The sequence below is a fragment of the Erinaceus europaeus genome, chromosome 21 (assembly GCF_950295315.1).
Source record: "Erinaceus europaeus chromosome 21, mEriEur2.1, whole genome shotgun sequence".
Taxonomy (NCBI): Eukaryota; Metazoa; Chordata; class Mammalia; order Eulipotyphla; family Erinaceidae; genus Erinaceus; species Erinaceus europaeus.
This window is the reverse complement of record NC_080182.1, coordinates 28,432,594-28,452,624: the sequence shown is the minus strand read 5'-3', so window position 1 is coordinate 28,452,624 and position 20,031 is coordinate 28,432,594. Positions and strand designations below refer to the sequence as shown.

At 51.5% G+C, this 20,031-nt stretch overlaps 1 protein-coding gene across 4 annotated transcripts in view; it reads left to right on the top strand.

The window, feature by feature from the left end:
- SYN2 (synapsin II) overlaps nt 1-10,194 on the top strand; it is a 131,505-nt gene extending 121,311 nt beyond the window's left edge. For 3 of the 4 annotated variants that reach the window (XM_060180683.1, XM_060180684.1, XM_060180686.1), the window contains exons 11-13: nt 1,081-1,141; nt 6,114-6,339; nt 8,941-10,194. In XM_060180683.1, the coding sequence (XP_060036666.1) occupies nt 1,081-1,141; nt 6,114-6,339; nt 8,941-9,076 (423 nt within the window). In that variant the 3' untranslated portion in view covers nt 9,077-10,194. The remainder of the gene's footprint in view (nt 1-1,080; nt 1,142-6,113; nt 6,340-8,940) is intronic. The other variant, XM_060180685.1, reaches the window with a different exon arrangement.
- The last annotated feature ends 9,837 nt before the right edge of the window (nt 10,195-20,031 follow it).

Below are 20,031 nucleotides of genomic sequence, written 5' to 3'. Positions count from 1 at the left end.
CTCTCTCTGGGTCCTGATGGAATTGGAGTTCAGAACCCTCTGGTCATCTTCCCCTCACATTTCTTCCTATCTGGGAGTATGGATTCTTTATGGGGTGCAGAAGGTGGGAGTTCTGGCTTCTGTCATTGCTTCTCCACTGGACATGGGCCTTGGCAGGCAGATCCAGACCCCCAGCCTCCCAGGCCATTCTTGACCCAGTTTGGAGGTGTCTCCCTGCTGGTCTTCATGGGTGGGACCCAGTGGGATTGTGTGGAGGTGACAGAGCACTCTCCTCTACCTGAGTAGCCGTCAAGCAGGGAGAGGCCAGGTCACATAGCTGAGGAGCTGGGGACAAGGCTTGGGCAGTTGGGCAGCTGTGCCCAGGAAATGAAGCCATGTGTGTGTGGGAGAACAGGGGGTAGTGCAGTGTGAGTACTCAACCTGGGTCATCAGTGTCCCTGCTCCCACCATCTCTTGTGTCTTATTTAGCATTTCTTGGGCTCAGATGCCCCTGTAGCGTTTCATGGGGGCAAGACCAGCCAGCCGTGCCTCCCCAGGGTTGTGTTGATGCTGGAGGGCATATTAATATTGGCTTGGCATCAAATGCAGGAATTCAGCTGAACCCAATTCCTCCATCTCTGGCCATCCCCTCCCCCCGGGCCCATGTCCTTTTGGGGTTCAGCTTCAGGCTCAGGCAGTAGAATGGGCCCAGCCCCACATTGCCTGCACATGTGCCCTGAGAGCTCCCCCCAGACCTTCCCCCACCCGAGGTTGAGCCCCTTGCAAAGAGATTGTCATGCTTGAGGCTCCAAAGTCCCAGGTTCAATCCCCCGCCCCACCATCAGCCAGAGCTGAGCAGGGCTCTGGTAAAAAAAAAAAGAAAGAAAAAAAAAAAGGGATTCTGAGCCCGAGCCCCCCGCACCCCCTTTGGTGGTGTTCCCAGGATAGCACCAGCCTCTGGCCTCATTCCCACTGCCACCCACTGGGACCCACTGTGCCCCACCCCGGGGGACACACAGCTTTCTCTCAGGTCTGCAGGGAGCTGTGTGTGTGCGTGTGCATGTGTGGGTGCATTGATCTCTTGTTTGTTTTGTCTTCCAGAGCGGAGCACTGAAGGACCCGGACTCGAGCAAGACCCCCCCTCAGCGGCCAGCCCCCCAAGGTTGTTTACAGTATATTCTCGACTGTAATGGCATTGCAGTAGGGCCCAAACAAGTCCAGGCTTCTTAAGAGGGATTGAGAGTTAATTTTGCAAGAGCAGACGTTCTAAGCCAAAAACAAAAACAAAACAAACAAACAAAAAAAACGAGAGCAAGTGAAGGGGCGGGCGCCCGCCACCGCAGACCCTCCTCTGGTGCCCCTCTGTGACCTCTCGATGCTGACTGGACTGTGTCAGCCCTTCTGTCCGGCTGTCCTTCCATCCTTGTCGTGCTTGTGATGCTCACTGATGTTCCTCTGTACCACTTGTGATTCCAGGGCTGTGTGTCAACCATGCGTACCAAGAACTGCGCCTCTGCCTTTCCGGCGCCCAGTGTACCGCTAGCTTCTGAGGGGCCTGAGAGTATTTCTCCAAGTGTTTCCTCACATGGTTGTGGGGGCAGCAGGAATGGGGGTGGCTGGATGGGGAGGAAGTAAAATCACCCCCCTCCCAGCCTTCTGACCTCCGTCAGCTCTCCACCTTCTGCTAGTCCCTGAGTGTGCTGGGGCCCCTGGGCGCTCCCCCCACCCGCGCATGGCTACAGTAAATCACTAGGTGCCCCCAGCTGCCTAGCCCGGCCTCACCCCATGGCTTCCTCCGTTGACTTGAGGGCCGTCTGTCTGCTGCAGTGTGGCCGCAGCCTGTGTGTGTGATCGGAGGGCCCACAGAGCCCGTGTCCCCAGGGGCCGCCTGTGCCCAGCGGGGCTGCTCTCTGGCTCCATCACTGTGCACTTAGGCTTTTCTTATTTTATGAGCGCGTCAGCTATGAGATCAGACAGAGTGGGGCCACTGCTGTGTGTGGACCTCGCCCCCCCCACTCCCTACCCCAAGGCTGTTTCTCCCTTGTTGCCGGTTCTGAATGAATGGGTCACACTGTGCGCTTCTGTACATTGTGAGCTTGTTGCTTCCTAACTCCCCCCCCCCCCACACACCACCACCCAAGGCCTGACCTCTGTCCAGAGATGAGATGCTTGAGCAGTTTAAGATGTGGAACACAGGGAGTTACAGGAAAGAGGGGGCTATTCTGCTCTGGGCCACTCCTGTGGCCTTGAAAGAAAATCCAGTCAAGATGGTCCTGTTTCTGCTGCCCCACCCCAGCCCCCCAGTGGGCCGGCAGCCTACAGGGTTGTTCAGAGTTCTCAGTGCTGACCCAGTGGAGGAAGCTCTTTCTCTGCCACAAGCTGCCCATGCCTGGGACAGAGCCCTGGGCCCTGGCATCTGCCCTCTCTCCTCCCACCTACAGCCCAGGGATGGGCGAGGTCGCGCTCACTCACTCACCCCAAATCTGGGGGTTCAGAACCTCCTCTTCCTACCTGCCCCCTCGGGGTTGGGAACGGCTCTGAGTGGCTCCCTCTGGCACCCAGGTCCCTGGGAGTTCGTGGCAGCCCCCTCACCCCCCCACCAAGAGATGCTTCTAGCTCCCTTTCTGCATCCCCTCTCAGGTCAGTGTCCAGGGTCGCCAGTGCCAAGGTATAAGCAGTGTTGGTGGGTGGTGACAAGGGCGTATGTGTCCAAGGGGCCCTAGTGATTTCTGGCAGACTTGGAGGCGGCGGGGCAGGGCAGTGGGTGTGCATGCTTTCACGGTCGTCTGACCTTCTGCTGTAAATATATCAGCAGGTGCACTGGAGCCCCACCCCCCGGTGGCGGGCTGCTATAGAAGTTGGTCCCGAACCGCCTGATGGGCTGACAGCAGGACCTAGAACAGCTGTCCCTAGGAGGGAGGGGGATATGTCCGACGTCCTTACTTACAAACAGTTTTCTTTCCTGTTTCTGTATTTCTGTCCATGTGGTGAGCTGGTAGTGATTTTGTTTCTCTGCATGTGTGTCAGTGTGAACACCTGGTGCTTTTATGTGACACTTGTGAACCACAAATTCACTGTTGCCGTGTGAACTCAGTTGGGGGCTGCCGCATGGTGTCCGCCCCATGGAGGTGAGGCTGCTGGGGAGCTCCCGCTGCCCGAGACGGTACACAGTGGACCCTGACCGCCCCGTCCCCTCAGGCAGCATGCTAAAGGTCAACTCTGTGGCCTGGGGGACTCTTCCATGTCATAGCCTGGGGTTGTGGTCAGGTGTTCAGTACCCATTTCTTTTCTGATGTCGTCTCCCCTCCTTTTTTTTTTTTTGTACCGACCCAGCCGGAGAACCTCAGCCAATGCTGGATGTGTGATTGGAGTAGGTCTCTTTTGTGATTACTCTTGTACAGCTTGATGTGCAATAAAGGAAAAGTTCTATCTGTCTTCAGTGTTTTAAGTTTGAAAGTTTCTAGCGCTCTGAGCATGTCTGGGGACAGATGAGCAAGTGCTCGGGCTTCTGGCCCAGGAGTTGTCGACCCCACACTCCTTTATAAGAGGCCGTGAGGATACAAGTGATGCCCAGGACGGGCTGATGGGAAATAAGCCGCTAAGCCGTCATGTGGTCCGAAACCGGGGATGTCTTAAACATGCCACGGTCCGTTTGTATAATCTTGGCTGTGATTTCTCTGCCTGTGTGTGACTTGCCCCGGTCATCATGGCTTGTCCTGGTCCAAGGGAGCCCAGGTCCCCAGCAGGGCTGGGCAGGGCCGCAGACGTACGTTCCCACCCCTCCAGAGGGGACGTGTGTGCAGGTCTGTCTAGGAGGCGGACACACAGCATTTCTCAGATGCCACTAAGTGCGACTCCCTCCTGCAGGCTGGGGGCCATGGGCTCAGCGGGAGCTGCCAAAGTGGCCCTTTTAAGCCCAGTTAAGCATTCCCCTGGGTCTTTATGTGGTGAGGGGACAGCTGTTGACCCCCCCCAAGTGTAGGAACCTCAGCCCCTCAGCGGCATCTCAGCAACCTGGAATTATGCTCAAGCTGACCAAGGATGATGACCTTTTTCATTATTTTATTTATTTATTTTAAATGTATGTTTATATAGACACAGAAAGAAATTGAGAGGGGAGGGAGAGATAGAGAGGGAGAGAGGCAGGGCGCTGGGTAGTGGCACACCCGATTCAGTGCATGTAGTACTTAGTACAAGGACCCACTCAAGGATCCAGGTTTGAGCCCCTGGCCTCTACCTGCAGAGGGGAAAGCTTCACAAGTGGTCAAGCAGGGCTGCAGGTGTCTCTCTCCCTCTCTATCTTCCTCTTCCCTCTCAATTTCTGGCTGTCTCTAACCAATACATAAATAAAGATAATTTAAAAAAAGGATAGGAAGGAAGGAGGGAGGGAGAAAGACAGAGACATCTGTAGTCCTGTTTCACCACTTGTGAAGCTTTTCCCCTGCAGTTGGGGAACGGGGGGCTTGAACCTGGGTCCTTGCACATTTTGACAGGTGTGCTCAAACAGGTACAGCACCACCTGGCCCCAATGTGGGCCTTTCCCCCCCACTTTCTTTCTCTCTGGTACACCCCATGGGTTTCTTCTTTTTTTAAAGGTGTATTATTTTTTGCCTTATTTTTTATTATGTATTTATTATTTGATAGGGCAGAAAGAAATTGCGAGGGAAACGGAAGAGAGAGATGGAGAGGAACAGAGGAGATGAGGCCAGCCAGTGACTCACCTGGTTAAGCGCACACATCACAGAGCACAAGGACCCAGGTTCAAGCTCCTGGTGGCCACCTGCAGGGGGGAAGCTTCATGAGTGGTGAAGCAGGGCTGCAGGTGTCTCTCTCTCTGTGTGTGTGTCTCTCTCTCTCTCCCTATTTCCCTTTCCCTCTGAATTTCTGTTTTTATCCACAATAAATAAATTTAAAGTAAGAAAAAGAGAAAAGAGAGAGACATCTGTACTGCTTCACAGTTCATGAAGCCCCACACACACACCCTGCAAGTGGAGACTGGGGCCCTGAACCTGGGTCCTTGTGTATGGTAACGTGTGTACTCAGCCAGTTGCACTGCCATCTGGTCCCTGCTCCCCACAGCAGAGGGGTCTTCTAATCTTCTGCTCTGGTTGTTGGGAGGAAGGGGCTCTGCTTTGGCAGATGAAGCCCACAGTGCAGGGAGACTTGGGTTTCTGCAGAGTCTCGGCACTCCGCCTGGCTGGGCCCCAGGGAGTTGGAGAGGACCTGAAGCAGGGTGGCTTCGGTGGGAGAGCGTTTGCACACGCACAGGAGGGCCGTGCGGCTCAGACACCCGCATACGTCACCCTCTGGAGAGACTGTTCAGACCAGGACTGATTTTCCACCTTCTCGTATTTTATCTTTTTTTTTTTTTAATTTGTTTTGGATAGAGACAGAGACAAGTTGATGTGGGGGCGGGGCTGGGTGGTGGCGCACCTGGTTGAGCGCATATGGTACAACGCACAAGGACCCAGGTTCGAGCCCCCTGTCCCCACTTGCAGGGGGGGAAGGCTTTGCAAGTGGTGAAGCAGGGCTGCAGGTGTCTCTCTGTCTCTCCTTCCATCTCAACTTCAGGCTGTCTCTATCTGGTAAATAAATAAAGATAATGATAAAAATATTAAAAAGAAAGAGAGAGACATCTGCAGACTACTTTCTCTGGCACTTCCCAAGGGTTAGGACCTCACCTCTGAGCAGCTGTGTGGTTGGAAACACGGGGTGGGATCTGTGAGGAGGGAGTCTCTGTGGAGCCAAGTTTTCTGAGTCCCAGACCCATGTGCCTTTCCACTGCCTTCACTTGTGTTCACTGTGGAACTGGGGACACTCTTGTAACCCCAGGGAAGCTTGGCCTTTTCTGGGGAGCCTCGTGAGGAGAGGGGCGGTGTCCCTCTGTGAGAGCCATCTGTGGTGGGGGCTGCCCAGCCCCTGACGGCTCCCCTTTGCGCCCACTTTTGTAGCTATGGAGGGAGGGACTGCAACAGGCCATGCCAGCCTGTGAGGCTCCCGGATCCTGGGCCATCTTCGGGGGGCTTTTCTATAGAGCTGCTCCTGCCCTTAGGGACTAGCCATGCCCTTTAGGTTCAGATAAGGAAGCCCTTTGCTCTGGTTAAATGGTGAAGCTTTTCTTGTACTGCACCTAGGGGGCCCTGGGCAGCCCCTAGGCAAGGTGCTGCCTTCACACCACCCTGGACCGTCACCATCTTCCTCCTCCTCCTCCTCCTCTTCCTCCTCTTCCTCCTCTTCCTTGGCTCCACGGCCAGGCGGCCCCACCACCCACGGAGAGGCACCATCCAACGGCAAGTCCCCGGGAGAGGCCCTGTCATCCCCTGCGGCACCTCAGAAGCCCCAGCCTCACCCACAGCTCAAGTAAGAGACACCCTGTAGCTCCCACCCCACCCACGACCTCGGGCTGCAGAGCCTCAGAAAGCCTCCCAATGCACCCCCTCACCCCCAGGCTGTGTGTGTGTGTGTGAGAGAGAGAGAGTGTGAATGAGTATATGTGAGTGTGAGTGTGTGAATGAGTGTGAGTGAATGTGTGTATGAGTGTGTGTGAGAGAATGTGAGAGTGAGTGAGTGTATGTGAGTATGTATGAGTGTGAGTATGTGAATGTGTGTTAGTGTGTGTGTGTGTGAAAGTGAATGTGAGTGTATGAGTGTGAGAAGTATGTGTGTGAGTGTGTGAGATCTTTTCACCTTTTGCTTCACGGCCGAGGCAGGAAAGCAGGAAGTGAGAGTCCAAGGCCCCAGAGCTGCCCTTGTACCCTTGTCCCTTGTTCCCTTGTCCCTTGTCCCCCACCACATGTCCCCTGTCCTCTGGGAGGTATTGACATGGCAGAATCTCTGGCCCCCACTCCTGGTCCTGTCCTCACTGGGGATATGCCCCCCGTTTTAAACTATCTCCCACTCTTTTTCCATTCCTCCTTCCATCCCTCCCCCTCCCCTACCTTCCTGCTTCTGACAGCTGGGGCTGTGCTGTCTCAGCAGGGCTAGGACAAGGAAGCTGCCACTTCTCACCTTGGGCTTGGCCAGGAGGCCTCTTGGCCAGCCCCCAGGACTGTCCCTGAGAGAGGATGCTTCACCCCCAGAGTGACCCTGGATGCTCCCCTCACACTGTCACAGGGCCCTGCTTCCCAGAAGAGAGCTTGGGACCCTGGACCCAGAGCCAGAAGCGCCACCCTTCAGTGTCCCCACTGCTGCAGTCTTGGGCGGGAGCCAGTCCCTGAGACATCTGAGAAAGAGTGGCGGAGCTTTCCAGGGAGCAGAAGGGGCTTTGGAACGGAGACCTTGGCTCGCCAGCCAGCGTGCAAAAAAGGCAGTGCCCAGCTTCTGTTGACTTGCTTGCTGAGAGCCGGTCAGGGCAGGGCTGAGGTATCTGAGGACCATTCCAGTCCTTCCTGATGGCTGGGGCTGGGGCTGGAAGGCCAGGGTCAGTCCCTCACAGCTCTTGCTCCCCAGCTCTGGCTGGGGGTATATTCCCTCAGGACCCCAAGCTCTCCTCAACCCAGCTATCTCCTGCCTCCTACCTGCCAACTTTGCCATCCTGCCTGCCTCCCCTTCTCCAGTTTGGCCCCTGTCTGAGGGTGCATCTGGGGTGTTGCACCTCTGAGCTGAGGTTGTTGAGAGCCAGACTCTGAGGACCAGTGAGGGGCTAAGCCTGGTGCCCTCGGCCAACCTTGGCGTGCCCAGTCCTGAGGCCAGCACATCAGGCCTGTCATCCCCTTTCCTCCCAAGAGGCAGGGCTTCTCACAGAGACGGCTCAGGCTCCAGGAGCTGGGAGTCTCGGGGACATCTCCCCAAAGTCCAGGGGAAGGCCTGGAGTCCTAAGACCTCAGGTATTCTGGTGCCAGCAGGCAGGAGGGGATACCCAGTGGGCATGCAAGAGCCAGACCAGGGCTGCGGAGATGCCAGAGCCCACTTGGGGCCTTTTCTGGGGCTGCCCTGGTCCTCTCCATACGTCTGGCCTGTTTTCCCTCCCTGAGCTGCTGATTAATATCTCAAGGGGAGGTTGGCCATTGCAGTTGTGTGGTTTAAAATATATATATTTCTTTCTTTTTTTTTTTTTTTTTTTTTAAAGATTTATAGGTATTTTAGTTTAGAGAAAGTGAGAGAAAGAGAGAAATTAGGGCACTTGGTGAGCCAAGCAAGGAGCCTAGGGCCAGGACAGATGGAAGCAGCCATGCAAGTCTGGTGCACACAGGTTTGACAGAAATACGACCCACTCATCTCCTGGGATGTGCTGTGGCCCTCTCCACCCCTGGGCACCCTGAGCCCCACAGACCTCCTGTTAGGGCCCCTCTGGGGGCGCCCCTTCATGTCATGGAGCAGTAAGTCGAGGCAACGGCATCTGTGCTAACCCAAGTGGTTCTTTTGGAATTAGAGACAGAAAAGAGAGAGGGAGAGAATGGAAGAGAGAGAGAAGGAAGGAAGGAAGGAAGGAAGGAAGGAAGGAAGGAAGGAAGGAAGGAAGGAAAAAAAAAGCAGGGGACTAGGCCAGAACTGGAACAGAGCCTGTCTCCTTCTACATCACCAGAGGCTTGGACCAGAAGGAGACGGGACTGAGTGGGTCCTGGGCTGCTGGCCTGGTCCTCGCCCACTCAGGGAGGAGAGAGGGTGGCACTGGAGGGGAGGAGAGGGGCTGGAAGTCTCGAGATGAGCCGTTGGGGCCTCTGGAGTTTCGCCCTCAGGATTCGTTCCAAGAAGCAGCCTTTGAGTCACTATCCTCCCTCACTCTCCTCTTTCTCTTCTCTCTTCTGGTCCTTCCACCTCTCTGCTGCCTGTCCCTTCAGGGAGGTGAGGAACATGGTGCAGGGCTCTGTGGAGGTGGGGTGGGTTCTAAGAGCATCCCCACCATTGCCTTCTCTCTCTGTCTCCCCAGTCTCCCCGTGGGGTGTGGGGGTTCGGACTATGTGTCCCCATGTCCCCCAAGAGCTCTGGCCTCTCACATTCTCTCTGGTTTTTATCTTTAAGCAAGTCGCAGTCCCTGACCAATGCCTTCAGCTTCTCCGAGGCCTCCTTCTTCTGGTCTTCAGGCAGTGAGGATGGAGCCAAGGCGGACACCATCCGGAGCCTGAGGAAGTCCTTTGCCAGCATCTTTTCAGATTAGCCCTGCAGATCCCAGCCCCCCCCCCCCAGCACTGGCCCACTCCACCATGTGGTGCCGCTCAGAAAGGACCGTGGGATGAGGGTCTCAGGGTGGTGTCCCCCCGGTGAGGGCCCCCAGCCCCCCACCCCCCCCCAGCTGCCTGCCCATAGTCCTGGGAGCCAGCCCTCGTCTGCTGTGAGTTTAGTGGCCTTACTGTGTCGCGCCAATGTGTCTTACTCTTCCTCGTGAACTCAGGAGCCCCTCCTGAGATGTCCTAGTTGTTTGACCGAGCTCAGACGTAGAGCCCAGCATGCACCCTCCCCACCTGCGGTCAGTGCCACCCTTGTGGGTACATAGCGATTCCCCAAGTGCCCCCAGCTCCAGGCATCAAGAACGCATCCACACCCAGGCCCTGGTCACCCTGTGTGGCCGCCTTGGACCCTGTGTACCTGACCTGGATCTTGGTTCAACTGTATAGCTGTCCTGGACCATGAGTCACCTGTGTACCTGCTCTGGACACTGGGTCACCTGTGTACCTGCCCTGGGCCCTGGGTCACCTGTGTACCTGCCTTGGACCCTGGGTCACAGCACCCTGCCCTGGACCTTGGGTCACTCTGTATAGCTGATCATAGAACCCTGCTCTGAACCCTGGATTGCCCTGTGTATCTGGTCATAGCACCTTGCCCTGGACCCTGGGTCACCTGTGTAGTTGGTGACAGCACCCCTACCCCGACTGGAGAGGCACCCCAGGTCCCAGCGCCCAGGTCCCCTCTTCTGAGATGGCCCTGTCTCTGCAGGGAGCCTGGAGCCAGGCCCTGAGTGTCTGCCACTGTCCCAGTCTGTGTCACCTCCCAATACACGCAAAGAAAGCAGCAGCATCAAAGGCCCCCGTGCTGCTCTCTGGGCTGTGGTGCCGGGGAGGGGGCGTCCGGGAGGACAGGGGTCTGCACCCAAGGGAGAGGGGCTTGTGGGAGTGTGAGCGTGTTTTCAGGAGGCCAAGGGTGTGGCTATCCTCTGATGGCCCTGATGGAAGCTGGTCTCCCGGATGCCCAGTCCAGTGAGCCCATCTCCTGCCCGGGTTCTGATCAGTGCTGGCTGGTCTGCCCACCTTGTGGAATAAATGTCACCTGTCTGGAGAATGCGGTGCCTCCTCTCCCTCCCCCTCATCCCCTCCCCATCCCACCTTTGCCACCCCCCCAACCCCATCCCCCTCACCCCCCAGTCAGCTAGTCAGCCAGGCAGGAGCACAGGGAGGTCCCAGAATGAATTTCCCTGGGGCCACCATCTCCTCTAACTCAATCCAAGTTTCCAGGGTGCAGGGACCTGGACTGCGCCTTTTTAATGTACCTGAGAAACAGGAAATAGGTCCCCTCCCCCCCCCATTGAGTAAGGCCTGCGGGGGTGTGAGCGGAGCCCACCAGCCCCCTCATACCACCATGCACACAACACACTTCACTGGGAACAAACGCATCACAAGGCAGAGGGTGAGGACGCCCTGTTCAGAGTTCCGGTTTTTGTAACTCCTGTCTCCTCTGTTTCAAGTGTGTCTTGAGAGAATGCATACTTCTCATCAAAACAATCGTGCTGGATATCTGCTGTGAGGGCAGACACATGCCGGTGGGCTCAAGGGACTCTGTTCACGTTTCTGTCCCGCCCACAGAGTCCCAGGCACAGCTACAAGCACATTCACACACCCATGAAGACTACCTGCAACAGCCCCGTGCTAAAGGCGCTATTCTTATTTATTTAATTATTATTTTATTTTTGCCTCCAGGATTATCGCTAGGGCTTGGTGTCGGCGCTATGAATCCACTGCTCCTGGCTGGTGTTTGTTCCATCTTATTGGACAGGATGGAGAGAAATTGAGAGAGGAGGGGGAGACAGAGAGGGAGAGAGACAGAGAGACACCTGCAGACCTGCTTCACCACCTGTGAAGCGACTCCCCTGCAGGTGGGGAGCCGGGGGCTTAAACCTGAATCCTTGCGCTTAGTACTAGGTGTGCTTAACCATCCGGCTCCCAAGGCACTGTTCTTACTTAACAAGTGAGGGCACGGGACACATCATAGCTGGGTGCCTGACTCAAGTTCACCTGTGTGGCATGTGGTAGAGCTGGGATTTGAACCCCATGCAGTGCTGAGGCAGAATTCCGCTTTCTTTGCTGGGCTATTTTAAATTCTCTGTCACAGGCAGCAGGCCTGAATCCACTGAGTTTTTGTAATGGGTGGACCAACAAGAGATGTCCACCCAAGCTCTTCACGACCACACCCACTCCTTCCTCCCCACCTCACTCTCCCCCGCAGCCACCCGTGCTGACCCCTCGTCCTGGAACCATGAGTAACACGCAGCATAGCTTATTCTGATGGACTTTAATTCTGGTTCTTAAAAAAAAAAATTACTGAGTCTTCCACATGTGATGTCAGACCAAAAAACCACAAGTGACTTATTTAGAAAATGAGTCAGCCAGGAACTGCCAGGGTGACAAAAAAGGGAGGTGTTCGGTTTGCCACGGTTCATGTGGGACCCAAAGGATGTGGGGCACCCTCCCAACCCTCAGGAGTGGAGTGGGGGCCAGGGCGCGGGGGCGTCCCGTTAGAAGTCACCCTCTTAGTACACAGGAAAGAAGGCCCCACACATCTGGAAGCTTGCTTCCCCCATACCCAGGGGTTATTTGGTGAATGCTGGGATAAAAAACTACTCAGGCTGGGGTCGCCGAAGGAGGTGAAGCAGGTCTGCAGGTGTCTATCTTTCTCTCCCCCCTCTGTCTTCCTCTCCTCTCTCCATTTCTCTCTGTCCTATCTAACTGATGACGTCTATAACAACTATAATAGTAACTACAACAACAATAAAAAACAAGGGCAACAAAAGGGAAAATAAATAAATATAAAAATTTTTTAAAAACCCTCAGTGCATGGCATGGGGGCGATTCCAGCAGAACCTTTCTTCCTCGCTGTGGCTGCCAGCCTCAGGGCTGTGGGCTGTTTGAAATGTCATTTTAATTAAAAGCACTTACCCATAGTGCCAGGTCTAGACTAATACCAGGTGGCAAAGACACCAGCTAGAGCAGATTAAATGTGTGTCACTAATGCCCCATCCCAGCTCTCTTGTTATGAAATCCAAGATTTCTACAGGGTCATGAAACACATGGATTTTTTTTTTCCTTTCAAGGGAAGGGAGTTTCTTAAAATCCCATAAGCAACTAGATAATGTTGCTTAGGTCCCATGTCCTAATATAATGAGGAGAGGTGCCAGGTGACAGCTCTGGGGGAGGCAGAACTGCTTACAGGTGGCCATGAAGGGGACGCAGGTGAGATGAGCCTAAGCCCACTCCACCTGCCCAGCACCTCTCATCCAGTCCGGGCTCTTGAGCTAAGAGGCAGGCAGGACACGTCAGCTCCCGATGGAGGGAAGTGGTTCAGTTTGCAACCAAGGGCATTTAGAGCCAACACCAAAGCTTCTGCACTCCTTCCTGGGACCAGGGTGCCACGGCTGGAAACCAAATGAGGGTGAAACATGAGCAGCCCTGTGGGGTCCCGCACAGTAGGGTGAATGCCAGCTGGGTGCTTGTATGTCAGAGAGCTGGAAAGAGAAGGTGCCAGGTGAGCTCCCAGAAGGCAGAATCGAGGTGCTCAGGCAGGATGGTGAAGTAAAGGCACCAACACAGAGCCTACCAGCCAGCCGCTGGGTTTCAACTTCCTGGTGTTGGCGGATGTCATGGTTGTCACAGATGCAGGTGGTCATGTCCCCAGCGGGTAGCAGCACGGTATTGGCACCGGTGGTTTCATGTTGGTAGTGCATGAAGAGGAGTCATTTGGGCACCTTGCTGCACAGATGCCCTTGCTGGAGAGAGAGAGACAGAAAGAGAAAGAGATTCCTGCCCTCAGCAGCACAACGCCATGCTCTTACAGAGAGTGGGAAGTATCCAGTGACCCCAGAATCAGAGACCTGGTTGGTAAGGGACAGAATTGTGTGCAGTCTCCGGCACTTAACTGCAATTTTAATTTGTCATTTAAATCTCAGGAGAGGGCTGGGGTAGACAACACAGTGGTTATGGGAAAGACCCTCCTCCCTGTGGCTCTGAGGTCCCAGGTTCAACCCCCAGCACTACCCTCAGCCACAGCTGAGCAGGGCTTGACTAAAACAAATGAACAAACAGAGAGGGGAGGGTTTCACAAAGGAGAGGAAACCGGGAGTCAGAGCATTCGGCTCTCCACGCAGCTCTGGGGGCTGAACTGCAGACCTGCAAGGCCTGTACAAGGCCTGTGCTCTACCAGCTGAGTCACGCCCCTTAGACTCGCTTTCATGGAACCACAGTTGGTCTGAGTGAGGACTGTTGATTGAGGACCTTTGATTTCTCCTTGGCAGCTGTAAAAATCTTCTGAGGAGGGAAACACTCTTTAAACCAGAGACACCTGCAGCCCTGCTTCACTACATGCAAAGCTTTCCCCCTGCAGGTGGGGATCGGGGACTTGAACCCGGGTCCTTGCACACTGTAATTTGTGTGCTTAACCAAGTGCACATACGTACCCAGCCCCTGCATGAAATTTTGCAGGGGAGAGGTTTATCAGCTTGTTTCACATTTCTTTCCCTATCGTATTTCAATATCCAAGTATTTTATGAAGAAGTTGTTTTCTAATTCCATACAATCCAGTCATGCCCACTTTGAGGCACTTATCGGAAAATATAAAATCACTCATTCAAAGAGATAACTGCAGCCCCAGGCTTCTTCTGGAACTGTTTCTGTTAGCCAAGACCTAGATACGACCCAAGTGCCCACCAACAGACAAATGACAAAGGTCATCTATACACATCTCTCTTCTGTCAGTTGCAATGACATGGTAGAACCCAGAAGAGGTTAGGCTCAGGAACATAAACCAGCTGGAGAGAGAAACTCCGGGGTCTAGTGGCGGTGCTCCTGGCTAAGTGTACATATCACTATGCAGAAGGATCCGGGTTCAAGGCCCTGCTGCCCACCTGTAGGGAGGATGCTTCACAAGTTGTGAAACAGGTCTGCAGGGGTCTCTCTCTCTCTCTCTCTCTCTCTCTCCCCCCTCTCTCCCCTATCCTCTCAATTTCTCTGTATCCTGTCAAGTAAAAAATAAAAAGGAAAATTGGCCACCAGGAGCAATGCAGGCACTGAGTCCCAGTGATAACCCTAGAGGAAAAAAAAAAGAGGGGAGTCGGGCTGTAGCGCAGCGGGTTAAGCGCAGGTGGCGCAAAGCACAAGGACCGGCATAAGGATCCCGGTTCGAACCCCGGCTCCCCACCTGCAGGGGAGTCGCTTCACAGGCGGTGAAGCAGGTCTGCAGGTGTCTGTCTTTCTCTCCCCCTCTCTGTCTTCCCCTCCTCTCTCCATTTCTCTCTGTCCTATCCAACAACGACGACAACAACAATAATAACTACAACAGTAAAACAACAAGGGCAACAAAAGGGAATAAATAAATAAAATAAATATAAAAAATTATTTAAAAAATTTTTAAAAAAAAGAAAGAAAAGAAAAGAAAAAGGAAGAGAGCAAACTCTACATGATTTCACCCATATGCCATTTATAGAGAAAACAGTGAGTGCTCACTGGCTCCATCAACCACTTGTTTCAGAGGGAAGAGGGGGAGAGAAAGCAAATCAGGAAACAGGAAAGGTTGTGTGGTGGCGCTGGCCTTTCCCTGAAGCCAACACAGTGCAAACATGCTGGTCTTCAGGGAGTCACAGCTGACACTTACTATAACATTATGTTACTTCAATTTAAAAAAAGGAGGATAAGCGAAAAAGATAAAGCAGATCTTAGACCATTTAAGACACTAAAGATTATACTGTCATATGCTTTAGAAACTGCCAATTAAAAATAATTGAGAGAGCCAGGAGAGATAGCATAGTGGTTATGCACAAAGAATGCTATGCCTAAGGCACCAGAAATCCCAGATTCAGTTCCCAGCACCAACAAAAGCCAGAGCTGAGAGTACTCTGGTAAAACAAAAAATAAACAAAACAATACCTAAATAAATAAATAAAGTTGACAGGCCAGATGATGACTCCACTGGAAGAGAACACATATTAATGCACGTGAGGACCCTGGTTCAAGCCCCTACTCCCCACTTGCAGGGGAGGCACCTCTTCTCTATGTTTCTCTCTCTCACCCTTGGTCAAAATAATGGCTGCTGGGACTGGTGCGGTCCTGCAGACATTGAGTCTCAATGGTAACCCTGGTGGTAACAAATTAATACTAAATCAATCAATCAAACAAACAAACAAATAAATACCACCAAGGTGCAGATGCTATCATGATGTCATGATGACTTCCCTGGGCAGATGACCTTGCCAGTAGGCCCTGGAACCCCTCCTTTCCAGAGCCCTGTCCCACTAGGGAAAGATAGGAACAGGCTGGAGGTATGGATCCACCTGCCAACGTCCATGTCCAGCAGAGAAGCAATTATGGAAGCCAGACCTTCCACCTTCTGCACTCCATAAAGAATTTGGGTTCATACTCCCAGAGGGATAAAGAATAGGGAAGCTTCCAATGGAGGGGATACGATACAGAACTCTGGTGGCAGGAACTGTATGAAATTGTACCCCATATTATCTTATAATCCTGTTAATTAGTACTAAATCACTATTGAAAATTAACAACAGGGGCCAGGTGGTAACACACCAGGTTAAACGCACATAGTACAAAGCACAAGGATCCCAGTTCAAGCCCCCAGCTCCCCACCTGCAGGGAGATCGTTTTACAAGTGAGGAAGCAGGTCTGCAGGTGTCTGTCTTTCTCTCTCCCTCTGCCTTCCCCTCCTCTCTCCATTTCTCTCTGTCCTATCCAGCAATGACGACGACATCAGCAACAACAATGGAAAAGGAGATCACTCTCAGGAGCAGTGGACTCGTAGGGCAGGCACAGAGCCCCAGCGATAACCCTCGCAGCAATAAATAATAACTATAACAATAAAATAAATCCATCAAACAAACAAACAGTATTACTAACATAGTTGGTCGTAAGCCTGCACAGTACTCTGATATAAATGGAATACATTCAGAGTTTTCTGAATGGATGGTAAACACAAAGTGGTTTTCCTATGGCTGTCCTCAGACTTGGTGGAACACTACAACTGTGTGGATTCCAGGGACACAAAGATGTCCACAATCTCACTAGGTTCATGGAGAGAGAATGTGACCCAGGAGTCTGATTCTCATAACCACACCCCCGGCAATTCCACTGGGTAACCAGGTTTAGAAACTACAGATCTGGGGTCAGGCATTTGACTTTGTCATGCTGCCTTTCTAAAAGTCATAACTAACCCTCTGCATATGTGTCTCTCTCTCTGCACATCGACTACAGTCATCAGAGTTTCTGGTTGTTTGCAATCACAGTGCGTAGGTGAGCCTCACTTGATCGATCCTCTTGCACTGTACATGTCAAATGAAGTCCAAAGTAAACAGGAAAGACTGTACTGATCGATTGAACTGACATCTTCTCACTTAATCTCTGCAGCAGTGCTTCGTAATTGCTTCTGTCCCACAGACCTGGACCAGAGGCTCAAAGATGTGATGTTACTCGCTAGAGCTCCTTAGCACCAATAAGAGTCTGAGGAAGCAAAGGAAAAGGCTCCAGGATCCAGAGACTTTGGCTCTGGGGGGCCAGGTGGTGACATGTCTGGTTGAATTTGCACACATTAAAGTGCATGAGGACCTGGGTTCAACCCCCCAGTCTCCACCTGCAGAGGGAAAGCTTCAGGGCTGCAGGTATCTCTCTGCTTCTATATCCCCTTCCCCTCTCAACTTCTCTGTATCTAATATATAATAATAATTATTATATAATAATAATATATTATAATATATTATTGTTATATATAATTATAATATATATTATTATATATAATATTATAATATAATATAATATTATATTATAATAATATAATAATAATAATTCAGCATAATAAATATATTATGCTGAATATGGGCACCAGATCAAATCAATGGAATTTACGGTCAATAACATTTATACACTTTCCCCATATTTGGGAGCTACTCTCTTCCCTGATCCAGCTTTCCAGCCCTTTTCCCAGCCACAACATCATCTCCCCAGACAATAACTTGGGTCCACCTGCATATCAGATGTCAGCCTCAGGTAAAAACTGGTAAAGTCGGAGTTGGGTGGTAGCACAGCAGGTTAAGTGAATGTGGCACAAAGCACAAGAACTGGCATAAGGATCCCAGTTCGAGCCCCCGGCTCCCCACCTGTAGGAGAGTCCCTTCACAGGCAGTGAAACAGGTCGGCAGGTGTCTATCTTTCTCTCCCCCTCTCTGTCTTCCCTTCCTCTCTCCATTTCTCGCTGTCCTATCCAACAACAGATGGCATCAATAACAATAATAATAGGGCAACAAAAGGGAATAAATAAATATTAAAAAAAGAGAAGAGGGGTGGGGGCAGGCAGTGGCACACCTGGCTGAGCGCACATGTCACAGTGCATAAGGACACATGTTCAAGCTCCTGGTCTCCACCTGCAGGGGGAAACTTCTTGAGTGGTGAAACAGGGCTGCAGGTGTCTCTGTCTCTCTCCCTTCCCACTCTCAATATCTCTGTCTATATCCAATAGTAAAATAAAAATATTTAAAAAGAGAGACTTAGGCTCTGTCTCTGAATTTTCCAATTGCAAACTATGTAAAGTTAGCCATTGTCATGCTGTTAGTCCTGTTACTTCTTATCTGCAAGTGGGTAGTAACAGGAATAACCACATTAAAAGTGGTAATGCCCACTTCATTCATAGATTTTTTTTGTTTTTGTTAAGTTTCAGTAAGGTCAGGCATGCAAAGAACTTAGTGCACTGCCAAGGTTAGTAGGTGTTTGCTGTTTTATTTTTTATATATTTGGCTCCAAAGTCCGCATCTGTTCTGTCATGCCAATTTAACTTTTATCAAACAATGTGACTCTATTGACAGGGATAGAGACGGTGCAGCCCCCCACAGAAAACACTATAGAGAACCCTCAAACAAGAAAAAAACGGAAATACCTCACAATCCAGCAATTCTACTAGTAGGCATATGTACCCAGAGGAGACAAAAACCCCAAATCCACTGTTGAGGTCAGAAATGACAGGAAGTACGCTGGGGAACACAGACATTGCTGCATCACATCAGGCTCACCTGGTGTGAGTGTAGCTTAAAAGGAGGTGGAGGCGGGGCTTAGATGTTTATCAGCTACACCTGTGGGTCTCTCTCTCTCTCTCTCTCTCTCTCTCTCTCTCTCTCTCACTCTCTCACTCTCACTCTCACTCTCTCACTCTCTCACTCTCTCACTCTCTCTCTGCCTAGGTGAGCATGTCAGCATATGAGTAAAGGCTTTCTCTCTTTCTCTCTATCTCTTGGCCTAATGTGAATGTTCTCAATTTTCCTGAATGAAGTTTAAAATTCCTGAAAGTCAGGCTTTCTTCTAAATTCTTTGTTGGGATTCTGTGTGGGGAACCCTTAACCATTCGGGAGCACACTGGGCCAGTAGTCCCCCCAGCACACACTCTCACATTCACCTCCGCAGCAGTCCAGACGCCAACTAAATGCCCAGTGACCAATGACTGGGGCAGTGAGTCTGAGGCACACAGTCAACACTACTCTGCAAGTTAGAAAGATGAAATTTCCTCATTAGGGGCTAAAGGGGTGGGACTGGCGGTGCTGCTACTCACTGAACTCAGTAAATAGATCAAGGCAAATGGTGTGTGTGTGTGTGGAGGGGGTTTCACCAACTTGTGGAGTCCAGAGAACTGAAGCAAATGAGTTGAAGAAATAAATAGGGACCAAAGCTTCTCAGACTTCATAATACCTGCCGTGGTTCTGTGTGTGTGAGTGGGGTGGGGTGCACAGGACCTCTGCCCGTCTGCTGCGCACATAGAATTATAAATGTCGACTTGAAGCCTGAGTTCTTATAATTCTCTAAATTAATAATTGACTCCAAAGTAAAATAAATAAATAAATAAACGTGATAAAGAAAAATGACACCATTCCCATTGGAATTTTTTCTTCCCTCAAGGGACGGAATGAGCACAACACAGTGTGAGGCACTGCACAGTGTGTCGCCATGTAGACATACTGCAGACTGTTTAGTCCAATCAGTCTGGTTAGTAGCTAGTTAACCTCCTGTACCTACAAACATGATTTCCAGGAGAAGAATTTAAAAATTTTTTTAAAATATTTATTTATTTTCCCTTTTGTTGCCCTTTTGTTGTTGTCGTTGTAGTTGTCATTCTTGTTGTTATTGATGTTGTCGTTAGGACAGAGAGAAATGTAGAAATGGAGAGAGGAGGGGAAGACAGAGAGGGGGAGAGAAAGACAGACACCTGCAGACCTGCTTTACCATCTGTGAAGCAACTCCCCTGAAGGAGGGGAACCGGGGGCTCGAACCGGGATCGTTATGCCGGTTCTTGTGCACTTAACCCGCTGCGCTACCGCCCAACTCCCCAGGAGAAGAATTTTTAAGATCGGCTTACTCAACCACTTTCAAACATACAACACAGTGTTGAAAACCTCTTTTCTCAACTTGTTTCTTTCTTTCTTTTTTTTTCCTCCAGGGTTATCTCTGGGGCTTGGTGCCGGCAACGAACCCACTGCTCCTTGGGGGGGGGGTGTCATCTTTTCATTTTGTTGCTCTTGCCCTTCTTGTTATTGTTACTGTTGTTGTTATTGCTATTGTTGTTGTTGCATAGGACAAAGAGAAATCGAGAGAGGAGGGGAAGACAGAGTAAGGGAGTGAAAGACAGATACCTGCAGACCTGCTTCACCGCTTATGAAGCAACTCCCCTGCAGGTGGGGAGCTGAAGGCTTGAACCAGGATCCTTGCTCTGGTCCTTGTGCTTTGTACTACGTGCATGCGCTTAATCCAGTGCACCACCACCACCTGGCCTCCTGTTCTTTCTTTCCTTTTTTTTTCTTTTTCTTTTTCTTTTTTATTTAAGAAAGGATTAATTAACAAAACCATAGGGTAGGAGGGGTACAACTCCACA